General features: G+C 21.0%; 10 protein-coding genes across 10 annotated transcripts; 5 read left to right on the top strand and 5 right to left on the bottom strand. All coding sequences in view use genetic code 6, as the record gives it.

Annotated features, from left to right (window-relative positions):
* Window positions 1–788: 788 nt before the first annotated feature.
* TTHERM_00735290 (translation initiation factor eIF-5A family protein) lies at window positions 789–5,648 on the top strand (the record flags this gene model as incomplete). Its single annotated transcript, XM_001011578.2, has 19 exons — window positions 789–827; window positions 885–934; window positions 1,132–1,221; window positions 1,282–1,368; window positions 1,569–1,646; window positions 1,705–1,794; window positions 2,081–2,170; window positions 2,269–2,358; window positions 2,446–2,538; window positions 2,662–2,751; window positions 2,896–2,985; window positions 3,099–3,188; window positions 3,404–3,493; window positions 3,627–3,716; window positions 3,839–3,928; window positions 4,063–4,152; window positions 5,146–5,235; window positions 5,316–5,375; window positions 5,444–5,648. 19 exons carry the CDS (start codon window positions 789–791, stop codon window positions 5,523–5,525), a joined length of 1,569 nt encoding a protein of 522 aa, XP_001011578.2. The 3' UTR covers window positions 5,526–5,648.
* Window positions 5,649–6,555: 907 nt separating this feature from the next.
* On the bottom strand, window positions 6,556–7,011 carry TTHERM_000735289 (transmembrane protein, putative; the record flags this gene model as incomplete). Its single annotated transcript, XM_012796388.1, has 1 exon — window positions 6,556–7,011. One exon carries the CDS (start codon window positions 7,009–7,011, stop codon window positions 6,556–6,558), a length of 456 nt encoding a protein of 151 aa, XP_012651842.1.
* Window positions 7,012–7,519: 508 nt separating this feature from the next.
* On the top strand, window positions 7,520–8,564 carry TTHERM_00735270 (cwf18 pre-mRNA splicing factor; the record flags this gene model as incomplete). Its single annotated transcript, XM_001011576.2, has 3 exons — window positions 7,520–8,024; window positions 8,117–8,349; window positions 8,538–8,564. 3 exons carry the CDS (start codon window positions 7,520–7,522, stop codon window positions 8,562–8,564), a joined length of 765 nt encoding a protein of 254 aa, XP_001011576.2.
* Window positions 8,565–9,063: 499 nt separating this feature from the next.
* TTHERM_000735269 (hypothetical protein) lies at window positions 9,064–9,717 on the bottom strand (the record flags this gene model as incomplete). Its single annotated transcript, XM_012796387.1, has 1 exon — window positions 9,064–9,717. The coding sequence occupies one exon, from the start codon at window positions 9,715–9,717 to the stop codon at window positions 9,064–9,066; it is 654 nt and encodes a 217-aa protein (XP_012651841.1).
* Window positions 9,718–11,461: 1,744 nt separating this feature from the next.
* Window positions 11,462–12,004, bottom strand: TTHERM_00735240 (ADP-ribosylation factor(Arf)/Arf-like (Arl) small GTPase family protein; the record flags this gene model as incomplete). Its single annotated transcript, XM_001011573.3, has 1 exon — window positions 11,462–12,004. The coding sequence occupies one exon, from the start codon at window positions 12,002–12,004 to the stop codon at window positions 11,462–11,464; it is 543 nt and encodes a 180-aa protein (XP_001011573.1).
* Window positions 12,005–12,388: 384 nt separating this feature from the next.
* TTHERM_000735239 (hypothetical protein) lies at window positions 12,389–12,742 on the bottom strand (the record flags this gene model as incomplete). The annotated part of the gene is made up of 1 exon (XM_012796386.1): window positions 12,389–12,742. One exon carries the CDS (start codon window positions 12,740–12,742, stop codon window positions 12,389–12,391), a length of 354 nt encoding a protein of 117 aa, XP_012651840.1.
* Window positions 12,743–14,432: 1,690 nt separating this feature from the next.
* Window positions 14,433–15,404, bottom strand: TTHERM_00735230 (papain family cysteine protease; the record flags this gene model as incomplete). The annotated part of the gene is made up of 1 exon (XM_001011572.1): window positions 14,433–15,404. One exon carries the CDS (start codon window positions 15,402–15,404, stop codon window positions 14,433–14,435), a length of 972 nt encoding a protein of 323 aa, XP_001011572.1.
* Window positions 15,405–16,586: 1,182 nt separating this feature from the next.
* Window positions 16,587–16,973, top strand: TTHERM_000735229 (hypothetical protein; the record flags this gene model as incomplete). Its single annotated transcript, XM_012796385.1, has 1 exon — window positions 16,587–16,973. The coding sequence occupies one exon, from the start codon at window positions 16,587–16,589 to the stop codon at window positions 16,971–16,973; it is 387 nt and encodes a 128-aa protein (XP_012651839.1).
* A 2,551-nt stretch (window positions 16,974–19,524) lies between these two features.
* On the top strand, window positions 19,525–21,406 carry TTHERM_00735210 (Di-glucose-binding within endoplasmic reticulum protein; the record flags this gene model as incomplete). The annotated part of the gene is made up of 5 exons (XM_001011570.3): window positions 19,525–19,761; window positions 19,945–20,133; window positions 20,184–20,463; window positions 20,547–20,881; window positions 21,110–21,406. Exons 1-5 carry the CDS (start codon window positions 19,597–19,599, stop codon window positions 21,404–21,406), a joined length of 1,266 nt encoding a protein of 421 aa, XP_001011570.2. The 5' UTR covers window positions 19,525–19,596.
* Window positions 21,407–23,006: 1,600 nt separating this feature from the next.
* Window positions 23,007–26,236, top strand: TTHERM_00735200 (hypothetical protein; the record flags this gene model as incomplete). Its single annotated transcript, XM_001011569.2, has 7 exons — window positions 23,007–23,297; window positions 23,398–23,469; window positions 23,520–23,925; window positions 24,113–24,445; window positions 24,520–24,693; window positions 24,994–26,024; window positions 26,096–26,236. Exons 1-7 carry the CDS (start codon window positions 23,064–23,066, stop codon window positions 26,234–26,236), a joined length of 2,391 nt encoding a protein of 796 aa, XP_001011569.2. The 5' UTR covers window positions 23,007–23,063.
* Between the last annotated feature and the right edge of the window lie 697 nt (window positions 26,237–26,933).

Below are 26,933 nucleotides of genomic sequence, written 5' to 3'. Positions count from 1 at the left end.
AGACTAGAAGAATAATATTAAGAAAATAAATGAACTATTTAAATTAAAAACTCCCTTATCCTTGCTATGTTATATGGATAAATTTATTATTTATACATTATAAAATAATAATATAAAAATATTTATTTATATTTATATTTAATATCTCTATGTGTTAGTTGGAAAACTAACTACTAAGTTTGTTTATACTTACTTGTTATATGTGAATGCATGAATATCTATTATTTTTAATTTGAACTTCCGTAAATTTACTATCTTTTTTAATCATTAATTTTTTAATATAAAAATTTTTTTAAATAATTACTAAAACACTTTTTTCTTTTAATTTATATCATTTTCTTAAATTTAAAATTTATTCTTCATAAAGCCTAATAAAATGATTAAGATCCAAAAATCTTATTATCTAAGCTTCTGTTTTAATCAGGCCTTAAAATTATAGAAAATTTTAATTTTATTCTACCGTCCATTCCCTCAGTTAAGGTGCACAAAAAAAATAATTATTTTTCGCCTTTTTGCACTTTTTGTGCCCTTTATAAAAAATTCACCTTAATTTAGAGTGCACCTTGACTTAGAGAATAGACGGTAGCTTAAATTATAGTATTTATGATAAATCTCTTTATAAAAAGAGAAAAAATAAGGAGACTGATTTATTGATATTTTTTTAGAAGGTACAAGTAAAATAAGAGATAATTAAGAATTTTTTTATTAATCAAAATTATTAATTTCTGATAAAATTAATCAATTAATTAATAATCAAAGAAATATAAATGGAAAATAAAATTAAAAAAATGGAGTAATAGGATAATTGCTTTAATAATCTGGAAGATGTATCCATATTTATTTGTTTTATTTATCATTATAAAATATTTTTTTTTAATAAAAAGTTAATGAAATCTAACTTGAAAGTTCTAACTCATATTGACTTACAGTTAAAGTAAATATTATAAATATTTATAATTTTATTTAATCATAAATATTTTTTTAATAAAAATAATTATTTATTTTAAAACTTTTTCTCTTTTTTATAAATTTATAAAATTAAGAATAAATAAAATTTAATATATTTTATTCATTCATTCATTTATTTATTCTAAAATAAAATTTTTTTGTTATTATTTATAAAATAAATAGAAATTTTACTCTTAGTAATGAATAAGTTACTTAGCTTAACACTTCTTTAGTATAATGTGAAAAATTAGAATCTTTGATATTAAATCTTAAGTAATCATTTAATTTTTCTATTTTAAATATCATGATTTACTATATCAATCTAATATGTAGCAAAGAAAATATTTCAGATGATTAGATAAGTTAAATATTTGCTAAATACTCTTACTTAAAGGATTTTATTGAAACTAATAATAAGAGGTAAACAAACATATTTTTTATGTTAATAAGCCAAAAAATTGTTTTATAAATTATAATATTATCTTAAAACACTAGTTATTTATTTATTTATATATTTCTATCATTTATAAAAAGCTGAAAGCTTGAATCTTTCTTGTTAAATTAATTTCTATCATTTTGTTAATTTAATAATTTAAAAAAAATTAAAATGATTTAAACAGCAATGATTAAATATATGCTCAAATTTTGTCTTTAGAAAGTAACTTTAACTTACAATTTAAAGCTTGTAAAGAACCTAGGTAAAATAGAACTTTTGATACTTTATTTAATTGATTTATTTATTTTTTAATTTGAAAGATTAAATGAAATTTAAGATTAAGGAAATATTCTATTAGAAGAAACTATGAGCAATCTCACTAATCTCAAAAGTTTACAGCTAAATTTAGAGTATTCTTTTTTTAATTTATTTATTTTTTAATACAATTAAGTTCATCTTTCTAAACTCATTAAATAATCCCCAAAAAATTTGTAAATTATCTTAACTATATAAATCAAAACACAAAAGTTTGCATGCATATCATAAATCTAAATGACATCTTAGTCTATTTTTATCATAGTTTTTATTTACATAATAATTTAAAAAATTCTGTTAAATTCTATTTCTGAAAATTATTATATTTTTTATTAATTAAAATTATTTTAAATAATATTTTATTTATATAAATTATAAAAGTGGAAATTAGATTGAATATGGAGGTGCAGTTTAGATTTGCACAGTATTACATAGATGCAAAGCACTTACTAACTTAAATTTGTAGCTTTGGTAATTCTATAGAAATTATATTAAACATATTTAGTTATATTTATTGTATTCTTTAAATAGTAAATAAATTATTTATTAAAAAAAATTTTTTTGGAAAGGAAAAATAAAATGGGTGATAGATAGATAGAGAGTATTGCTGAAGGTATTAATATTTGTACTAATCTGATAACCTTAACTTTAAACGCATCGTAAATTTTATTGATTATCTATCTGTTATAAATTCAAAAATTCTTTTTCAATATAATTTTATATTTAATTGTAAAATTTTAAAAAAGTGCAAATTTATTTGGAAAAGAAGGTGCATTTTCAATTAGTAAAGCATTAGGTAGTTGTTGTAGAATGTTGACCCATCTAGATATTAACCTCTCGTAATTAATTTTAATTTTTTAAAGGATAAATTTAAATTAATTGTACAATTTAATAAAAACCTTAACTATTTAATCCTTAAACAATTTTTAAGTTAATATAAATGAATATTTATATATTATAAGCAAAAATGAAATAGGAGATGAAGGAGTATCTGCTATTTGTATTGTACTAGGTAGCTGTAAATTACTTATGAATCTAAAATTTGAGCTTTCGTAATTTTGAAATTTCATTTTTTGAAAATTTAGAAAGATTTTAATATCTTATATAATTATTGTTTAAATAGTTTTAAATTAATGAATTATTTGATGATAATTTTTTTTATTTATAAGCATATATATTATTTTCTATAATAAAAGTAACAGTTAAATTGGAGATGAAGGAGCATATTCTTTTGGAAAAGCATTAAGTAGCTATAAGTCACTTATTAATTTAAAATTTTCGCTTAGGTAATTTTAATTTAATGATTTTGATAATTTAGAAAGCTTAATTAGATTTTTATTTTTGAGATTAGATTGAAGTAATTAATTAAATAATAATTTTATTTATTTTGTTTGAAAAGGGAAAATAAAATCAGTGATGAAGGAGCATAAAATATTGGATTAGGCTTGAGTAACTGTACTCAACTTACAAGTTTAACTTTTGACATAACGTAAATTTATTTCACTTATAATTTAGTTTGGAACAAAAATTATAAATATGCTTTTTATTTAAAATAAAATATACAAACTTAATATTTAATTTGGTAATCTTGAGTTTAAATTTATTTATAGACAGTTTATAAAGTTTAAATTATTTTATCTATTTTGATTTAAATTTCATAAAAAATTTTAATAGTTTATGAATTAATTTATTTTGTTTGAAAAGGAAAAATAAAATCGGTGATATAGGAGCATAAAATATTGGATTAGGCTTGAGTAACTGCACTTAACTTACAAGTTTAACATTTAGCATAGCGTAAATTTATTCCATTTATTATTTACTTTTGAAAAAGCTTATATAAATGCTTTTTATTTAAAAACAAGTTTTTTAAATTAATATTTATAAAATGGTTAAATTTTTATTAAACATAATTTTTTATTTATAAAAGTTAAAATTAAATTGGAGATTATGGAGTTTCTACTATTGGTACAGCACTTGGTAACTGCAAATTCCTAACTAATCTCCACTTTTAGATTTGGTAACATTGATTCTCTTTTGATTTATAGACAATTTAAAAGCTTTTGATTATTTGATCTATTTTGATTTAAATTTCTCCGGAAATTTGAATAGTTAATGAAAAAATTTATTTTTTTTGAAAAGGGATAATAAAATCGGTGATGAAGGAGCATAGAAAATTGGATTAGGTTTGAGTAACTGCACTTAACTTACAAATTTAGTATTTGGCATGTCGTAAATCTAATTTATTTATTATTTACTTTTGAAAAAAATTACAAGAATGCTGTTTATTTAAAATCAAGTATATAAAAATATTTTTTATAAAGTGTCTCTTTATTTTAATTAAACATTATTTTCATTTATAAAAGTAATAATTAAATTGGGGATGATGGAGCTTCTAGTATCGGTAAAGCACTTGGTAGCTGCAAATTCCTAACTAATCTCACCTTTTCGATTTGGTAACATTTATTTTATATTGATTGATAGACAATTTAAAGGTTTTTGATTATTTTATCTATTTTGATTTAAATTTCTCAGGAAATTTGAATAGTTAATGAATAAATTTATTTTTTTTGAAAAGGAAAAATAAAATTGGTGATGAAGGAGCATAAAATATTGGATTAGGCTTGAATAACTGCACTTAACTTACAAATTTAGAATTTATAATATCGTAAATCTATTTTATTTATTATTTACTTTTGAAAAAATAATTTGAATGCTTTTTATTTAAAATCAAGTAAAAAAAATAATTTTAATATAGTGTCTATATATTTTAATTAAACATGATTTTCATTTATAAAAGTAATAATTAAATTGGGGATGATGGAGCTTCTAGTATAGGTAGAGCACTTGGTAACTGCAAATTCCTAACTAATCTCACCTTTTCGATTTGGTAACATTTATTTTATATTGATTTATAGATAATTTAAAAGTTTTTGATTATTTTATCTATTTTGATTTAAATTTCTCAGGAAAATTGAATAGCTAATGAATAAATTTATTTTTTTTGGAAAGGAAAAATAAAATCGGTGATGAAGGAGCATAAAATATTGGATTAGGCTTGAATAACTGCCCTTAACTTACAAATTTAGAATTTATAATATCGTAAATCTATTTTATTTATTATTTACTTTTGAAAAAATTATATGAATGCTTTTTATTTAAAATCAAGATTACAAAAATCTATTTATAAAATGTCAAAAATTTTTAATTAAATATGATTTTCATTTATAAAAGTAATAATTAAATTGGTGATGATGGAGCTTCTAGTATCGGTAGAGCACTTGGTAACTGCAAATTCCTAACTAATCTCACCTTTTCGATTTGGTAACATTTATTTTTATATGGATTTATAGACAATTAATTTAAAATTTTTTGATTATTTTATCTATTTTGATTTAAATTTCTCAGGAAATTTGAATAGTTATTGAAAAAATTTATTTTTTTTAAAGGGATAATAAAGTTGGTGATGAAGGAGTATAAAATATTGCATTAGAATTGAGTAACTGCACATAACTTACATAGTTATTTTTTTAACCAGAGTAAATTTCATTTATTATTTTCTTAAAATAATTATTTTAAAGTTTTTAGGATGTTTATTAAAATATGTTTATTTTATAAGTAATAATAATAAGTTTCTAAAATCCAGTCAAATAATCAATTGTAAAAATATAAAGTTATTGTAATTTGTTTTTATTGTTTAAAATTAGATAATTAAAAGCACAATTTTTTTAAATTTAAATTGAAAAGAAAATTGCATGGATATGTAAAAACAGAAGACAAAAGATTAGCTTAAAAAATAAAAAGATTAGTTAAATTAATTGTAGATTGAATTAACTTGAATTAAAAATTAAATTTTAATTATTAACAGCATCGTACGTAAATTTAACAAAAAAAATTGGATAAAAAAGTTGTAAAATAATTTTTTTTTATCTTTTAATTTGATTTTCTGAAAAATAATTAATTGAATATCATAATATAATTATCACTAAAACAAATAATAAAAAAATTTTATTTATATCCTTTATTGAATAAAATATTTCTTTTATATCTCCTATAATACCTATTTTAAAACAAATAACTGTTTTAATTTACATAATTAATCTTTTCGTATCTTAAATATATAATACATATTTTACAATTTATGAGATTTAACTTCATCCATCCATCAATTTCAATCCATATATAGAGCCATATAACCAAAAACTCATTTTAGAACACTTGACCAAATAAATATTTTTAACCTTATATTCTTATTCATTTACATCCCTGGTGTGGATAAAAAAAATATTTATTGCCAACTATTGTTTTTTCAATTAAATCAACTATCATTCAATTAAATTTAAAATCTAATAAAATTTTTTAATCCCTAAATCCCTTCAATCAATAAGGGATTTGGATATAAATCATTATGTAATAGAATTTCTAAATTCAATTTAAAAATTATTAATTAAGTAAATTTTGTTTCGTTTGTTTCTTTCAAAGTAAGAAGTAATTATTTATTTAATTGTTAATTGATTAGATTAAAAGCATAAGTAATATTCTCAAATTTGTTTCTAATTTATTATTCTACTTTGTATAATATCAATATAATATACTTTGGCTTTCTAACTTTTTAACTAAATATTGATTAACGTAAATTAACTTCAAAAAAAGTTATGATCAAGAAAAGTGAGAAGTAAAAGATAGGGCTAAAAGAAATAAAAAGCTTATCACAAAATTTTGAGCATTAAAAATTAAATAAATAGAGTATTTTTAAGAATTTGTGAATAATCTATTCAAAATTTAATAAAATAGATTCTGTGAGCTTTAATATTTTTTTAAAAAAATGATAAAATTAATTAATTTTTTTACAATCTTAATCATTCTTTCTTCTGTTACTGCTTAGTTTACATCATGCTAAGGAAGAAATCGCGTTTAGTGCTAATTTAATCATTTGTGTGAGTGGACTTTAGAAGAAACTTGTGTTGAAATAATGAAAATAGAGTATAAAATAGTAACTCAATGTCATAATTACAATGATTAAATTTCATGCACAGAACAGTCTACCTGCGTATGGGATGCTACTAATTTAAACTGCTACACAACTGCTTGTAATGAAATTGATTAATTTTATATGTGCAAACATTATAGAGGATGTGATTGGATTGAAAACATTGGCTGCTAAAACAAATAACCTTGAGCTTAAATTATTTCATTAAAATTAACCTTAAAAAAACTAAGAAATTTAGAATTAAAAATAAATCAATAAACCACATTAAAAACTAATAATAATTTTACAATTTTACAATAGAGTAGTTCTTTTTATTAATTTTCATAATGTATTTGAAATATGAAATAATATAAAAAAGAATAAATAATATTATCTATCTATCTATCTATCTATCTATCTATATAATTTACTAATATATATTAGATAATTTCTAACCTCAATTTTTTAGATCTGAAATTAATAAAAAAGTAAAAATCTATTTCAAAAACTAAATTTTTTAGAAAATTAAATAATTTTGGAAATAATAACTTTTATTAAAATATTTTCTGTATAAAATAATTAAATCTATTTTTAATTTTAATTTAATTAAAAAAATTTAATCTAATTAAAGTATTTATTTTGACAAAACAGAAAAACTAAATGAAGGAATATTAATGTATTTATTTAGATTTCAATTAAGAATAAATGTGTTTATGAATATAATATGCTTGTCTTAATAGCCTTTTTTTTATTTTTATTTTTTACTGTCTACATAGATAATTACTTCAAAAGCATAAAAATAGCTAATAATTATGCAAATAAATAAATAAGATTTGTTTATTTATTTTGAATGAATGAATGAATTGACATAAATAAATGCATTGATTAATATATCTGCTAATATTTATTTATTAATTGTATTGATTTATATATAATATAAGCAACTATTTATTATAGAAGACAATATATCCTTATAAAATATAAATAAATAGCTAGATCTATCTACCCATAGGATTTTACAATTAGAATAAATGTTTAGCGTACCAAATGCATTCCCTAATAACTTGAGTTCTTCTAGAGAAGATCCAACTCCTGATCCTCAAGCTCCTTTATAATTTGTAAATTATTACCCAGTGAGTGCTAATTTGTAGCAATAAGAACGCAAAGAAAGTCAAATAAAAGAAATCGAATAAGCTGTAGAATCTAAAATTAAGTTTATAATAAAGAGCTTTTTAGATTAGGAATAGCAACCATTGAATATTATACCTAAAAAGGGCAACTTAGATTTAAAGAAATTTTTAAACAAGCGTTTAGAGAAGCTGAACAAGCGCACAGAAAAAGCAATTAATAAATTACTTCGTAAATACCTCAATTTAACACATATAAATTGAAATAATATGACAAATAATTTTAAGAAAATATCTAAATTATTGTTTAAAAATAACTCAAAGGTTAAAAATTCAACGAAGCAAATGGAATAAAAGAAGAGGAATCAGCAGATGTAAAAGCTGACGCATAAGCCGATAAAAAATAGTAAGAAGTTAAGTTCAATCCTATGTATAATAGAGATGTTACATATGACAGCGAAATGTATGACGAAGATGAAATAGCTGAAAATGAATTTATAAAAGCAGATGGCAATAAGCTCATAGAAGGATTTGCCACATAAGAAAAAATATATTAAGTAAACTATCTATCAATCATATTTATTTTAAAAACAGCAAATAAATTTATTTTGGAAAAATACCTAATTTATCATATTAAAAGGGATGTGTTTTATATAATTTATAATTTTTTAAAGCTAACAAATTCTATTTCAAATTTAATAATTAAGTTAACTTTTTTAATATTTTCTTTGTTTTAAACAAACAGAAATTAGACGACAGTGACTCTGATTGAATTATTAAATGCTTAGTTAGAAAAAATCAAATAAATAGATTAATTAATCAATAAATGTTTTAATAAATAATATAAATAAATAAATCATCATTATTTTCCATGTTAATATTTAATTAATGGAATAAGTAAACAAAATGAATCAATTAATTAAATTATAGCTATGTTTTTTAAATATCTTTGTTTTTTGTGTATGAAAAAATTGTATGAAATGCATTTATGCATTAAGCCATTATAGATTCAATTACTAATTTAAAACAATCTTTCAATTAATTTTTATATTATTTATGCATAATGTGAAAATCATAAAATAAATATATATGAGTGTTATTGAATAATAATTTATTTTTTTATTAATTTTGTTTTTATTTATTTATTTCTTTCTTTCTTGTTTATTTGGTTGTTTGATTTATTTATTTATGTTTTGATTTTATTTTACTTATTTATTTATTTTTTTCTTTAATTTGATTTGAGTTTTTTTTATTTGGTTTGTTTTAATTTTTCATTCTAATATTTTGTTTGTTTGTTTGTTTTATTGATTAATTTATTTGTTGCTATTTTCTTTAGTATTTGTTTTGCTTATGAATATAGCATTTTGCTATAATCTTGTGATTTGTTTTGCTTTTATTTTTTCATGTTTTATGTTTAGTATTTGTTTTGCTATTGTGTTTAGTTTTTGGTTTGCTTTTATCTTTTGTTTTGTTTTGTTTATCTTTGCTTAGTTTGTTTAGATGCTTGTGTTTTTTAATTCTGTTTTGTTTTTATTTATTTGTATGTGTTTGTTTGTTTTATGTGTTTTTTTATAAGATGGTTTGTTTTTTTAATGTTTTTGCCTTTATGCGGCTTAGATTTATTTGTTTTGTTTTTTTTAAGATTTTTTTGTCTTTATTTGACATATGTTTAATGTTATTTATTTTTTTTTTAGAGAGTCTCTTTTTTAATGGCCTAGTATTTTTAAAAAAATATTTTTATATAGGGAAAGAGAGGAATGCCCTTCTGGCATTTAAAGTGTGGGGTGCCTTTGAGATACGTATAATCCGATTTAATAGCCCATTGGGAGATGTTCAAACGTCCAATTTTTAAAAACTGTTGGTAAATGTAGTGAACCTATGTTTGATTTTGCCTCCGATTAAATAAATCGTGGATATCTGAACATCCTTTGGTAAAGCAAGTCTAGATTAACTATCAGATAAAAAACTCTGCCGTCCGCAGCTGGTCCGGCAAGTTAAATCTAGCTTGGTCCATGTCGTTAAACTCATCTGAGTAATTAATTTTTAATTACTTTTGGGTTTCGTGAGATTAACTTTTTTTTCTTTAGAAATTAATTAATTAAAAAGTGTCTGTTTGGATGAAACAAAAATCAAAACAAATAAATTAAACAAGATAATTTATTAGTTAAGAATTGTCATTCATTCTCTTTATTATTAAAATTTCGAATTATTTTTGAAATTCAAAACAAAAAAATAAAATTGAAATAAACAAATAAACAAACAAACAATCAGACGTTAAAGACTTTGTTAATAGGAATCAAAAAAAATACAAATAAGTAAAAAAGAAAGAAAGAAAAACATATCAGCATAAAGCAAATAGAGTAAGTAAAAAATATAAGCAAAATAATATGAATATAACTACTCTATTCTATTCCGAACAATTATAATTTAAATTGAATTATTCTTTTAAATTTGTTCGTTTATCTATCACAATAAATGTACTTTCATTACTATTTTAAGGATCGCATTTATTTTTTTAATTGTATTAGACAAATTTCATTTAAATTTTAGTAAGCATTAGATTACCTTCATTTTTGTGTTTTAATTTCATTCATTTATATTTGTCATAAATTACTATTCATTTTTTATCACTTTTAAAACATTTTTAAATTAAATTAAATTTCATTCATTTTTTTATTTAAAGTCAACAAAAGTTCATTAATATTTTTAATAAGTTTAATTCATTAAATACTAAAATAGCTTGTTTTATAGTTGAATTCCATTTATTTTATAAGCTTGGTTTATTTATTTATTTGTTGTCTAATTTTGAATGCTTTTTTATTAACATATATTTTAAATAAAATTCAAATTTTATTTAGAGACTTTTTCCTTAAGAGTTTTTTATTTAAATTTATTTTATTATATTAATGAGTTTGTTTTTCTTGTAAAAAAACACTTTTTTAGTTTTTATCAATCAATCATCTTTAATTTTTTTAAAGTATTATTTTGATTTATATTATTTTAAGATTAAGTGGAACTTTTTCTTTTTACTTTAAGAGCAACTCATTTATGAACATACTTTTTATAGTTAAACTCTAAAATAATAAAAATGTTAAACATATTTTAGCGAATTATGATGATTTGAATACTCTTTTTCATTATTCATTAATCTAACACATATTTTGCACACTATTTTAAAGACTTATGAACATTTTTTCTTTAAGAACCCTCTTTTTGTTTTATGTTTTTGGGTTAACTTATTGTTCATGATAATAGGAAATAGTTGTTATAAATTCTTTAAAAATTGAGAGTGAAGATCAAGGAAAATGGGGAAGAAAATGGTAGAATCTAAAAAACGGTTTGAAAGAGATGGTAAAGTGTAATTAAGGAATGAATTAATGAAGGAATAAAGGAATGATTGAATTGAGGTATTATAGTTAGAAAATATATTTTACATGAAATATAAAATAAATGCAATATAATTTATATGAGTGAATTGATTATGTTTGTTTTTTAAAACTTGCTATTTATTTATTTACTTATTTTTTAATTACTACTGCTTTATTTCATTTATAAACTTATTATTTGCTGTAGCTAGCGAGAGATGACTGACTCGCATTCTCAATACTATTTGTTTGTTAGCTATTATTAAAAGACTAAGAAGATAAATTAGGGGAAAAGTAGGGTCTTTCATTTCTTTTTGCTGACGACCTTGGAGAGCCAGTCAAGACCTTCGAATAAACCTTCACCACTGAGAGCGCAGGTTCCTTGGATGAACCATTCACGTCCTCTGAGGTTGGCGAGACCTAACTTTTCAGTGATTTCAGTGACATTCATGACACCCATATCTTGCTTGTTGGCGAAGACAAGGACTGCAGCTTCCTTGAGGTCATCTTCGGAAAGCATTCTTTGTAATTCTTCCTTGGCAATTTCGATACGTTCCTTATCAGAGGAATCGACGACGAAAATGAGACCTTGGGTACCTTGGAAGTAATGTCTCCATAAGAGTCTAATCTTGTCTTAACCGCCGACGTCCCAAACTGTAAATTTAATCTTCTTGTATTCAACACTTTCAACGTTGAAACCAATGGTAGGAACACTCTAAACGACTTCACCGAGCTTCAATCTATAAAGAATGGTGGTCTTACCAGCGGCATCGAGACCTAACATCAAAATTCTCATTTCGACCTTATTGAAAATCTTGTCGAAAAGCTTAGAAAGTTGTATACCCATATTTGTTTGTATAAGGCTATATCTTTTATTTAATTTTTTTAATTCTTTCGAATTTATTTTATTTAAATTTTTTATTTCCCACTCCTCTTTCTTTCATCACTTTTAAATTCACCTTCTTTCATTCATATTTCATTCAATTTTTCAATTATCATATCAAACGAAATAGAAAAGCTTAAATTTTGATATTCCTTGTATTTTGTTTTTTCTGACAAGGAAAATTAAGGATCATACACACGTTTCCTTCCAAGGAAAATTTTAATTCTGGTGAATCCTTCCATCAATCAATTATTTAATTTTTAGTTTTTAAACGCTCATTAATTACTTTCATTCTTTTTTTCTCTTTTTCTTTATTTTAATTTTTTATTCATTCATTTTTCTTTCCTATCACCTAATAATTCCCTTTCTCTATTTATTTTAAATTTCCATGCAAACAAACAAGCAAGCAATACCAATTTATACTTGTTATTTTTATATTCTATTTTTGTATACTTTTAGAAGCAAATTTATTTGTTTCATTTTTAGGCATGTATATTACTTATTTATGCTTTACTTTTCATCTCCAAAAAAATCAAATTTATTGATAAATACAATGAAAATACATTCAAATAATAATCTCTCAAATTAATGTGATTCTTTTACTAAAATTAAATCAATTTAGAGAAAAAGTCGTTTATTTTATTACTGTTAAAAGTACTCAAATTAATTAATCATAAGTTAGTTTGTTTTAATAATCCACATTATTTACTATTTTACATTCAGTTAGTACAAAATACTTTCAAGTATTCTATTCTAACTTTAAGCAGCATATTAATATAACCAAATAAAAAAACAAACTCATTATATATTATGTTCTAGTTTAATTAATTAATAAATAGATAAATACATAGATAGATATGCAGCTATTTACTAATAACCAATTTTAGTAACAAAAAAAACCAAATTATTAAAGTGATATTAATCAAGCTCATTCATTTTACTTTTTAATTTTATCAAATTAAATTCATTTGTTCTTTTTTTTATTCAAATTAAATGAATAATTTTATCTTATTTTTTAAATAAAATATTATCATGTTTATTCTCAATATATAAATATTTTTAACATCAATAATATTTGCAAATCAAAATATTTTTATAAGTCATTAATTTATTTATAAAAAATATTAAAAGTTTTTAAATTTACTTGATATTAATTAAATATTTAAATTCCGATATTTAAAAAGTATTTTTATGTATTTAAAAAATTTATTAATAAATTAATTTTCATTTAATTAAATTAATAAAATGTGAATTAATTTATAAAAATATTTTTTCTAGTCAATTTTTATTCCAAAATGATAGGATTTATTTATTAATTTTATGAATTATTTTATTTTTTTAGATTAATATTTTAAGATCTATTTATTAAAAAGTATTTAACTTTTTTTATAAAATAAAAAAATTAAATGGCTTTTCATATTCATGAAATATTTATTTAAATATTTTTACAAAAGCTTTTAACATTTTTGTAGAAAAAAAACCATTTTAGGTTTTATTTATTTTATAAAATATAAACTAAATGCTTTTAATATTTATTTATTAATAATGCATAAAGTAAATTTAAAAACTTGAGTAAAAATACCAAGTTCTTTTTCTATTATTTAAGATAATTAACCTAATCAAAGAAAAAATATTTTTAGAGAAAATACCTTAATTTAGCATTATTCGATTGGTAATAAAATTAATTTTTTAATTTTTTATAAAAAATAAAATTCCTGCTTATATAAAAAACATCCTTATATAAAATAACCCTTAAAGATGAGTACATACAGTAAGTACTATTAAATAATATATATACTTTTATATGTTAATCTAAAGCATAAATTAAATATTTTAATTTTACATATGCCCGAATTTTGATTATAGTCTTATTGTTAATTAAAGTTTTTGTTTCTTTCATATTACATAATCATTTATTGTCGAATTTTTTTTAAGAAAACTCCTTACTTAAACTTAAAAAGAAATTTAAATTTTGAAGATTTTTTTTCAAGAGGAATTAATTTATGATCAACCAATTATCTTTTATTGATTTTTATATTCATTTAAAGCATATATAGAAGGATAATAGAAATAAATAAATATGTTTTAGTGAAAATTAAATATTAATTCATGTAGTATTTAAAAAATGTGTTCAAGTTTTAAATATAAATGCAATGAGTTTCTAACTTACTTTTTAAAAATTACAATATATTAATACAAATAAAATATTTATTTAAACTAATCAAACAAAACCTTAAAATTAAATATTTTTGTGTGATATAAAAGCTAAAAATAATTTAGAAATAATTTTTAAAATAATTAATTAAAAATAAAAAAAATATTTAATTTTAACATTTAAAACAGGTAAAATATATGATTCAACTATTATTATAAATTATTTTGCTTTTCATATTCAAATTATAGGCTGATAAGGTTAATTTGCTACTCCACATGTATTGCCATTTTTAAGTCTAATATAGCCATTTTCTCCCCAATTAGTTCCATATGAGTTTTTAACTAGCCAAGTTCCATTTTAGAATCCAACTAAAAGTACTGCATGGTTATGATAATAAGTTTTACAGTCAGAAAATACACCGCCTTTGTAGTATTTCCAATTAGTTGCATCTACTGAAACGGCGACAGGCTAGATCTTGAGAGCTTCTACCAAGTCATTAGTTGATGCTTTAACAATTTTGATATCAGAAATAGTGTAATTAGGAATATGTTTTGTGTTATCAAAGTAACATTTTTAAACATCTTTTTCTGTATAAGGATAATTTTATTCAGTAGTAATTGAATATCTTTTAATATAAACCAAAGCTTATTCTTTTTATCCAGCAGCGCATCCATAATTTCCATAATCTCCAGAACAATCTATTAATTACTATTCTGAAAGGCTAATAGATTTATCAACTTTACCAGCAATAATCAAAGCTGATTCAACAGAAGCAGTTGCTGAAAATGCCCAGCAGGAACCGCAGTTTCCTTAAGATTTAACATTAGAAACTTTTCCTGCTTCAACCCAATTAATGTTAATTTTTGGGTCTACTTCAATGTCTTCTGCTATAGAATCTTCAGGATATTGTGCTTTTAAATTGAGAAAATTTCCTGCGAATTCATCGTCTGTTAGATCTAAAAATTTGGTTATACCATAAGTTCCAGTTTAATCATTTTTAACTACTTCTAAATTTTCAGCAAAAACTTCCAACCTGTAAGATTCATAATCAGTATTTTCATATCTCTTATTGTGTTTTTATTTCCATTAACTCCAAATCTTAGTTACTGATTCATCTATTGTAATATGTTATTTTTTAACCGCCATATACAATGCTGACCCAAAAAGTGCAGCTGCTAAAAATGCAAAAATCAATATTGATTTATTCATCTTTTAGTAATACTTTAGTTTGTTTTTCCTGGTTTCTTCTGTTTTCTTATGCTTTCTTATAAATACTTATATCAAAGATTATTTAAGGGTTTTTAATTACTTATTAATTTTAGCTAATAAATGGAAAATACTACTTATTCTTTTATTACTTTAGTATTCAAATAAAACAAAAATAAGCAAACAACACTCATCTAAATTAGAATTTTCCTCTTTAAATAAAATTAAAAAAAAAAGAAAATATTTTAAATATTTTGTTAAAACTTTTTTAAAAATTATACAAATTTTGAAAGACTTTTTTATTTTATAAAATTGATATATTCCTATTAAATAACCTAAATTTCATTTTATTTTAATTGAGTGATGCAAATATTTATTTTGTAATCTACTTAATACTCTGTAAAAAAACAACATAAACCATTGTAAAAACATTTATTAGTTAAATCAAATTAGGTAAAACTTTCTTATTTAAAAAGAATTATTGATAAAATTAATGAAATAATCTAAAATCTAACAAGCTGATTAAATTTTAATTGAGTTATAAATATTTACCTATTTAAAAAATTAATCTAAAAAAACAAAGAAAATATTTTTTATTGAAAATTCTATCTTTTATTTAAACATTTTAAAAGATTAATAGGGTTTTGAAAGAATTTATAAAAGGAAAAATTAATAAAATCTTATTAAATATTCTAAAATCTAATTAGTGGATTATGTTTTAATTGATTGATATTGATAAAAATATTTATTTATAATCCACTCAAAATAAATTCACTTAACAACTAATATATTTTTTAAAAAGATATATTCAAAACAAATTATAAAAAAATCTAATTATTTATTATTTTTGTTGGCAAAAAATTAATTCAAAAAAGTTTTAAGCGAGGTTCGAGAAAATTCAATGTTATTTATTTGTCAGATATAAACATAAACTCACACCCATGTATAAAAAGGATATTATTTAAGGGATTTGCAGATGAAAATGATTTTGATTAAATGATAAATTAATTTCTAGGATATTTGAAGTAGAAATATTGATATAAAATATGAAATAATTAGTTAGATATATTCTTAAATTAACTATATTTATCACTCCAATCCATTTTAGCCTTTAGAAGTTGGACTTTTAAAAACGACTGTTCTCTTTGATTTTAATTAATCTGGAAATAGCTTAGTAAGTATGTAATGAGTAGCAACAAAACCAAGACAAGCTCCTATACAGTACTTTCCTTTATTGTTATTTGCAGCCAAATACAAATCTAGGTATTTTAAGAACTTGATTTTATCATCTCCAATAACAATACGAGGGATGAGACTAACTTTAGATCCAGGTTAATTTTGAATTTTACCAATAAAAATGTATTATTCATTAGGAAGAATGGCATATTCTGCAAATTTAAGCGATCCTCTCATTACTTAAAATCTTTGATAAAGTGTTAATGGAGCTTGAGATTAGAATTCGCTGTATTCAAAGTCTTAGGTTATTTTATGTAGATCATAGAGAATTGTTACTTTTCCATGGGTCTTTTAAATGCTCAAGTTCATTCCTTGAGGGTTTTTAACATCAAATGAAAATCCTTGAGCTCCCATAAACATTTATTGGGGATTATGAGACTGGGCAATTGTAGAAAAAACAACATCTCTGGATGGGTTCATTCTAGCAGCCCTCAAAGAGCTTCTACCATCAGTAGTGGCTCTAAGAGCTATCGTTTAATTGTGTGGGAGTTATTCATAATCAATTACTTAATCGAACTCATAAACCTTCATTAAATTTATATCTTTCATCATTTAAGAAAACTTCTTCTCTCTTCTAAAGTATATGAATACTCCTACCATTGACACTGATGCGCCAACAAATATTATTTTATCAAATAATCCCATTAAGCTTTTAATTTAGTAGAATTTATGAAATTTTAAATACCTTTTATTATTATTTTTATAAAAATAAACTATGAATTTATTCAAATCTTATTATTTATTAACAAAACTAAATGACGAATTTGATTGAACTGATCTCCTTTTATTAATTAATTAATTATAAAAAGCAAAAAATCTTTTGCAAATAATAAATATTTAATTAGATTCAGAAATATATTTAATAAGTTAGCATAATTAATTAATTAATATTATATTAAAATAAAGATATCCTCTTCAATTTTTTATATCCTTATTTCAATTATTATCTTTCTCATCAGGAAGGAATCTAATTTAAGTTTTTATTCTAAAATAATCTTTAATTTTTACTAGAATATTTTCATTTATTTTTTATCTTTCTAAAATAGCTGTGTTTAATAAATTCATTTTTATTTACTAATACTTAAAACAAAAACTTAAGAAAGAATTAAGTGTTTTGAGCATTAAAATAAAGCTTTTTAATGTTTAATAAAAATAAAAAAAGTTTTATAATTATTAATTCAAACAGATAAGTTGATTATTTTTTATTATTAATTCAAGCAAACAAGTAGATTATTTTTTAAATATTTAACAATAAAATTTTGTACTTAAAGAAATACTTAGCCTTAAAAGTTTATTTTTTTTTAAAGCATGCTTTAAGCTAATTTTAAAAAACATTTTCTTTATCTTTTGTATATTGAATTTAAATCTAATAACTATTTATTAAGAAGTATTAATCATGCTTATTTCATGAACTAAAATCAAGAAAAATATTCTCCTTAAGCATTTTAAAATTTAGATAACTTTTTTATTATTTTAAAATTTATTCCAATTTATAAAATAACATTTATTTATTTATTATTCTACTAAATATATATTTCCTATTTGAGAATAGCAATATGATTTATTAAAAGAAATTGAAATATTGAATATAAAATATTAAGAACAATTTTAAAGTTACTTAATTTGAATATTATTTGATGAATTATTTAAGAATTTATATTAATTTTTAAATTGGTATTTTTATTATTTAATATGAAAATAAAATTAATTATAATTTGTATTAATTTAATGAAATCAGTGTATGAAAATAAACTCATTTATCATATATGATATTAAATAAAAATGGTTTTGGGCTAGCATAAAAAGAAATAGCCAAAATAATTAATTATTTTAATATCTAAAATAAATAATATTTTTTTTGAATATAAATTGATATATTTATATTTTAGATTACATATTTAATTATTTAATATTTATTTTTAATTCATTTTTCAATTCTCAAATTTTATTTTAATAAGAAAATTAATTTATTTTATCTAAGTTTATTAATAAATTAGTCATTTAATGTATAAAATTATTTTTCTTGCAAAATCAATATTAATTTTATTTAAAATTTATAAAATTTTAGAGATTAATTACAAAATTTTTTTTCAATATTTGCTTTTAAAAAGTAGAAGCCAAAGAATAACAATGCATTAATTAATAAATAAATGAGTTGATTATTTGATTTTAAAAACTAGCTTTTGATTGCACAAATATTAAAACTTAACTAAAAAAACTTTATTTTATTTACTAATAAAAGCTTGTAGGTGATATTTAGTTAGTTAGTAAACTATTGTAATAAATAAATATTAGTCACTCATTTCAATATTAAATAATCATATTTTGCACTTTTTATTATCTATTTTATATCTCTTAATTGTAGACCTTGAAAATTGCTCAGAAAATTAAATGTGTAATGGTTAGATAAGTTACTAAGAACCTTAAAGATCTTTGCAAATTAAAAAATACTAATTAACTTTTGTTTGAAGATCAAATAAAAATCATTGATTTTGTTGCTAGAAATTTAGAAAAAGTTAAAGATTATTTTAAAATTAATGAAAATAAAGCTAGTGCTAATAATTTAATGGGGATGAATATAAAATAAAAGTTAGATATACTTTACAGTAAGTAATTTTAAAATCAAATAAATTTGTGATAGATAAATGTTTGTTTTCTGATATTAATATTATAATAATTGCCAATCTCACTTGTTGGCTTTTATCTTTTTTATATAGCTATTATACAATAGTATCATATGTCATTGATTTTTTCTAATTATCTTCATATTATTTATTTATCTATCTATCTATCATCAATATGTTCTTTTATTTTTTTATTCAATTTATCAATCAATCAAGTATTAACTCTCAGCTCAATTAATAAAAAGGAAAAATAGTGATATAAATTTTTTTTTGATTAAATTACTTTACTTTTTATTAAGAGATTAATAATAGAAGATAAAAACTTAAAAATATAGATGTAGTTTAGAATCTAAGGTATATTAAAAGCCATTTTATGTGGGTATGTCTTCACTCTTAGTTAGGTGATGGCATTCCTACCGAAGGAGGAGAAGATTTTAGCAATTAATTGTGGTGAGAATAAATTTTATAAGGATACTTCCTCTAAAATACTATACAAGCCAGTAAGCATTTACTTGTTTTGCTTTTGTAATTTTAGGTCAGAGGCAATTAGCTTTTTCAGTTCTAAATAGTGAAAAACTTAACAAATCATAAAGCAGTCATAAATTTGATTTCATGATATTGCTGAATGCTCTACCATCAAATTTTTTAGATGTCATTTTATCCCTTTTATTTAAAATTAATAGGATACTTTTAGAGATGGTGGATAGGTGGCAAGGAGAGAAGATGTTAGATTCTAGCAAAGGAAAACAATATTTGATGAAATATATGACTGGAATATTCATAGAACCTACGTTTACGACTAGAAAGCATTTTCATATCTGCTACCTTTGAAGAGATCAGGCGAATATTCTTTGATAATGATTTTTGCAGAAGTAATTGATAGAAATCCTGAATTTTTAATTAGTTTAAATTATTAAAATAGATTAATGACATAGGAGCTAAAAAAAGAGTATTTAACATCATAGTAGAAGATGAAGTAGTAATCCCTAATTTTGACATTTATACTTTAGCAGGAGGCAAATAGTTACCACATTTTGAAATCATTGAATTTAGTTTCTAGAATAGAGTGCTAAAAAACAAGTCAAAAGACAATGTAATTAAGACCTATAATGCTACCTACCAAAGTCTAAATGTAACTTTTGAAAGCATTCGGGGATCAGCCAAACTGGATGCAATTATACTTTATGAAGGAACATTTTAAGGTATTAACTATATATAACCAATCAATTTAACTTATGATAGATAAGATTGTTAACTTAACTTACTTAAAAATATAACTATATAGATATAAAGAAGAATATGGTTGAGTTATTCATGGATAAGTCTAATAATGGCGAAGGTCTCAAAATGAATTAACTTAGAATTTTCTTGTAAGGAAATTAAATCACTTGCTAAAGCGATAAAGATTACATCTTTCCTATGAGATAATATTTTATTAAAAAAATTAATGAATAGCAGATGCAAACTTGCTCTCAAAATATAAATTCTTAATATAGCTCAGCTCCCTAGCAAAACAAAATCCAAAACGATTAATAGGAGATAGTTGATAAAAGAAAGTTGACTTCTTAGCAAATACACAATATACGTAAACCACCTGCAAAGAGATACTAAGAAATTATCGTAAATTCATACAAATTATTATTTAAATAAAGCCAAAAAATAAAAAGGGGGTACAATTAAAAAAATATATCAAAAAAACGTTTGTCTTGTATGTATTTTTTCTTTAAAAAAATAGTTTAATTCTACCCTATTTGAAAAAAAAAAAATATTTTCCAATATGAAAAGCTTTTAAAATATAGTTGATATAATTATGAAAATGTAATTAATATTTATTATAATTATATTTAGGAATAAATAAAAGAAACAGCTTAGAATTTCTCATAGTACATAGCAAACAATTTGATTTTTTTTAGCTGCCTGTTTGTACATTACTTAGTGATATGTTTCTTATTTAGAGATAAAAATAAAGATAAAGGTAATAAAAATAGCAAGCAACAACTCACTTTTAAACAAATGATATCTCAAGCTAATCTTTTATAACAGCAGTAACAATACTAATAGCAGCAATAGTAATTACTTCAATCTTAAATGCTTTAGAAAATTAACCAAAATAGTAATCAAGACCAATAAGATGAAGCTTAATGAAGTTTTTTCTAACTTAAAAAAAAATAATAAATATATTTTAATCTTTACTAAAATAATACTTTCCCAAAACTAATAAAATTATTAAGTTTTTTCTGATCCACACATAAAAACAAACAAACATAAATACATACTATCATTCATTCATTACAAACCAAAATTATTTGAAAAAATATATAATTCATCAAAAAGCTTCATGATAATATTTCAAAATCATTTAAATAATTCAAATAAATTAAATCTTGAAACCTAAAATGCATGAAGATCATTTAAATCAACTAGCAAATCAGAAAAAGCAATCTTAAAATAAACTATAAAAAAACTATTTACTCTTTCAAATTTGAATATTTAATTAAAATCTCAAGTCTCATAGATGTTATTAAAATTATTTCATTTGCAGTAAAATTAATTGACTCAAATAAAAATATCAGCCAGCAATACCACTTACATAAATTTAAAAATTATAAAAATTATTGTTTAAACTGAATATTAATTGATAAACAGATTAGAGCTAAAGTCTTGTTTTCCAAAAAGCTATTGTTTAAACTGAATCCGCATTGATAAACAAACAAAATAGCGTTAAAGTTTTGTTCGAAAATATCATAACTTTAGTTTATAATCAAAAAAGGATTTTCTTGGAACATATTCAGTAAAAGTAAGTGAGTAACTCACTTTATATTTAACTCTATAAAGAATTGAATCAATAATATAACTAAAGCACATACAATTAATTACATTTCTGTGTATTCAGTAATTATCATCCTTCTATTTTCAGATTCTCCATTTCATCATAATTTATATATAATCAATCAAAATTAATTAATTAATTTACTAAATAAATAAACACATTAAAATTATTTTTTTTAATAGAAAACTATTAATTAATTATTTAAACCCTTTAATTTTATATAAAATTTCTAAAATTACTTTTAAAAATGATTAATAAATTAGTAAATAAAACACATTTAACAATCTAAATTAGCAAATTTCATAAACTTTAAAAATATATATCTTTGCAATAAATTTTGAAAATATTTCATTAAATGAGAAATATATAATAATATAAAAATATTTTCTTGTTAAATAAAGAAGCAATTAATTAAATATTCATAAAAATTGATAAAAGAGAATTTGAATTAAATTATTATCAAAATTATTTAACAAATAAATTTACAGATCTCATATTATAAATTGTCAAAAAAGTAACTCATTTAAAAACGGTCTAAATAAATAAAACTAATAAACAAATAAATTAATCAATAATAGAATAAAAAATACAAATTATATTTTTTACACAATTGAAATTTATTGCTGCTTAGTATTAAATTATAAAATTATTTTAATTACAGATTTAAATAGATATTGTTAAAAGTAAAAAAATTATAATAAGGGAAATCGGTTGATTAGTTTTAAAATTTGAATAGTTTGTAAATACAAAATTAATGATCTAATAAATTAATAAATGAGTACTAATCTTTTTTTATATTGATTGTTATTATCTCAACAGTGTGAATTGATATTCATTGGTTTTATTTTATTTGATAAGTAATACCTGATTGCATTGATTATATATGGTTAATATAGGTTTGATTTCAATGATAAGTAAATTCGATATTTGGCCTAAATATTAATATTATTAATTGAAGATATTTTCTTTTTAATGTAATAGCTGAATAATAACTCTTCTGAAATATTATAATAAAGAGTAAAAACAGAAGATAATTCTTCTGGAGGTTGCGGCTTTTACTAAAAGAGAAGTTAGACTTCAGTTCATAACTCTAGATAACCAAATGAAAAAGATGTTTAAAAGTTTGTTGCCATGAAGCTCAACAATTTTAGGGAAATAATATCGCCTGGTTTCAAGAGTGGAAAAGAGATTAAATAGTTGGAGAGAGTATGCCTATTTATTTGTTTGTTAAATAAATTTGATTAGTTAAATTATAAAAAATAAATTGAAAACACGTTCAGATTAATATGCATTTAATTTTATCTAGGAAAGATATGGCAAAGTTAGGAAAGATTCCATAGAGGAAAGGGAAAAATCAAATGAAAAATGCAAACAATTAGTGAGTTACTAATCATATCATATTCAATATTTTAATTAATTTTTTTATAGCTTAATGAAGTTTTTGAAAAGTCTGGTGATGATCTAAACATGAAGATCTTTGATAAATTTAATTTGAGCAGTCTGACTAAAAAAGTAGAGAAAGTTAAAATGCCTGAATGCAAAAATTTAATGATAAAATATGGTGAAAAAATTCTTTCGCAGTAAAATAAAGCTCTTGATCCAAATGCCTACTTAATCAGATAACAAGAAAATGACTTTAAAACAAAGAAATTATATTCTCTTAATGTTGCAGATCCAAAAACAATTGAAAGAATGATGAAATAGTATTATGTTAAATCAACTAATATTAATTATAATTACTCTAATGTCAGAAAGCCAAGTACAAGTTTAAATTCATCAAGAGTTACTTAAAATGTGTCTCAAAGCTTATCGAATTCTTAACTGCCTTATCTAAGTAAATTTGTTATCTTAAATAAAGTTATTTATTAAAATAAAATTACTGAAATGGCCTTTAAAAAAAACTAATTTAGAATAGAAATTTATAAAGAAAAATGCATAATTAAAAAATAGAAATTTCATTTATAGCATTTGACTTAGAAATAAACAATATTTAATTGTTTGTATTTAAAAAATAAATAAAGAAATGTTTTAGAGATTGAAAAACTTCTAAAAAAGTGATAAAAAAAATGACATAACACAATTAACATTTATTACACAAGACTCTCCTGAAAGAGAGAGAATTTAATTCCAAAAATTTTTTGAAGAGAAAGAGAATGTGTTTGATAAATCTGATGTTCATTTAAGAAACAAGAGCTTAAATAATTAGTAGTTCGATAATATACTCAAAGAAAGTAATAGCAAAAATAACGAGGAAGATATCTAGCATTATTCTTAATAAATCTTAAGCGAATTCACAAGCAGAATTAATAGCACTGACTGTCTTTCTTTTCGTGAAGTTTCAGAATAAGACAAAAGTAATTTATTTCATATTAAATTCATTTATCTGCTTTTATAAAACAAAATAAATGAAATTAATTAATACCAAAAGAAAGAATCGAAGAAGTAAAAACAGACACTCATGACCCTAGATATGAGGTTTTTAATCTTGACAACAAAATTTAAGGCAAATACGACAAAATATATAATTACTTAAGCTTTAAAATTGCATATGCTGATGAATAGAAAGCATCTAGAACCTACAAAATATATCATAATCAACTGTGTAAATTATTCAAAACTTAAATAAATTCAGATATTTTTATGTGAAAATCAAATGATAATTCCTGATAAAATTAATTTGAAAGCAGATAATGTTTTTTATTTAATAATTTTATTAAAGAAATTCACTTTTTTTTGAATTTAGCTTTAAATAAAATTAAAATTATCATGATCTAAAAAAATTATTTTTATTAGATTAAAATTGAATAAGATTTAACGATTTAAATTATTCATTTTATTTTTAAAAAATAAAGAATTTATAAAAGAATTTAAACTAAAATAGAATATTTTTAACTAAAAATAGTAAAATAAAAATAAAAACAAAATGAGATGGAGTTAAAGAAGAAGAATACTTTGGAGATTTTTGATCAACTAGAATAGAAAAGCCAACCATAAAGCCCTCTTAATCCAAGTTTAATGAAAAGATATAAACACATTTTGAAATCGTAAGAAAACTCTCCATAAAAAATTAATTTATAGGCAATGAGCTTTTCAAAAAATAATTCAATTGAGTTGGAGGATCTTTCATTTTCTCTGGTAAAGAGAAAGAATTAATTTAGCGAAGAATAAAATGCTTTAAATACCAAAGACGCTGCTTTTGAAGAACTTTCACCTAGAGGAAAAGCAAATTATATTATTGAATAAAAGCTGAAAGAGCTTAATAAAATAGATGAATCTAGGATAAAAAGATTGCAGAGAATCAATCTACATAAAGAAAAAGAAAAATGGTAACAATTTAAACAAACTGAATTAAATGAAGAGCAAATTAATGAGGTTATCGAAATTTACAATTAAGAAAAATAAAAAAAATTAGAAAAACAATAAAAAGAACAAGAAAAACAAAAAATCTAAGAATTGTAAAATGAAAATGAGTTTGAAGAAAAACAAAATATCATCAAACTTAAAGATTTGTAAAACGTAATAAATTAAATAGACTTAAACTAATTCGATAATTATAGCAATAATAAGGATTAAAAATTAACTTCAACCATAGACTCGCTCCCGAAGAAAAACATTCTGATTGCAGAGTAGTTAAAAATAGATTAATCAAATTCTAATAAAAATTCAAGCATTAATTAAAGCAAAATGACTAAAAAAAGAAATATTTCTTCTGATTAATTTCATTTATAAAACAAAAACTCATCATAGCAAACATAAAAATAGCAATAAACTAAATTCAACCTCAGTCATCTTTATTTAAATAAATAAAATGACGAAGATGAAATAAAATTGTAAAGATAGCTCAAATCTAAATAGTTAGAAGAAAACAAGAAGAATGGTATATCTCAAGTAGTTGATTTACGCACAAACATTTTAAGAATCTAAAAAAACATCGTAAATTTTTCTATTCTAATAATCAACCAATCAATTATTTATTTATTTAACTATTAATTTATTATTGAAAGTATAAAAAAAAAAATGTAAAACTCTACATGCTCAGTCAGCACAAATTAGACTAAGAATTCGATGTTGTATGCAAAGACCTCTAAACAATATCAGAAAAAAATAATCCTTTGATGCTAGCTAGCACGAAATCAAAACAATGACATAAGTAATTTTCAAAGCTGAGGAAGCAACATATTAATTTCTGCTATTAAATAAATTAATAAATTAACTTGTGATATATAAATATATACATAACTATTTTTTATATAGAATTTATAAAAAATTATATTAAATTTCCTAGTATGTTTTAGAAATTATTATTTTATTAATTTTTATTAATCAATTCATTGATAAGTGAGTCAGTCTTTGGACACTCAAGAATTTTTTTATATAAGAAATTAATGTAATATCAATATTTAATTAAAAACTCTGTTTTAGAACATTAAAAGATTAACTGCGATGTTTTTTGTTCAAACAAATTAAATTTGGTATGACTAGGTTTTACTATTTTTATTTAATAGGTGGTTACTAGTAATATTAATTAAAACCTTAACTAAATTAATTTTTTCTATGTTCTTTTACAGTTCTATCAGACTTGATCCTAATCTATCATTAGGTATAAATAATATTTTTTGTTAAAAGTTCTTTTGAATTTCATATTTAGTTAAATATGGCTTAGCCTTAAAGAAAAATTTTTAAAAAAATTTAATAAATATTTTAATAATACCTTATTATCTCAAAATAAATCGAAGCTTTTATGAGTTTTTTAATGAAGAAATCTAAATTTCAGATGAATTTTTAGAATATTAGCTTGAAGTAATAAAGATCTTCATAAATATGAGGAAATGTATCTATTTA

This window comes from Tetrahymena thermophila (assembly GCF_000189635.1).
Source record: "Tetrahymena thermophila SB210 genomic scaffold scf_8254736, whole genome shotgun sequence".
Classification (NCBI taxonomy): Eukaryota; Ciliophora; class Oligohymenophorea; order Hymenostomatida; family Tetrahymenidae; genus Tetrahymena; species Tetrahymena thermophila.
The sequence above is the reverse complement of the archived record's forward strand: the minus strand, read 5'-3'. Positions and strand labels throughout refer to the sequence as shown.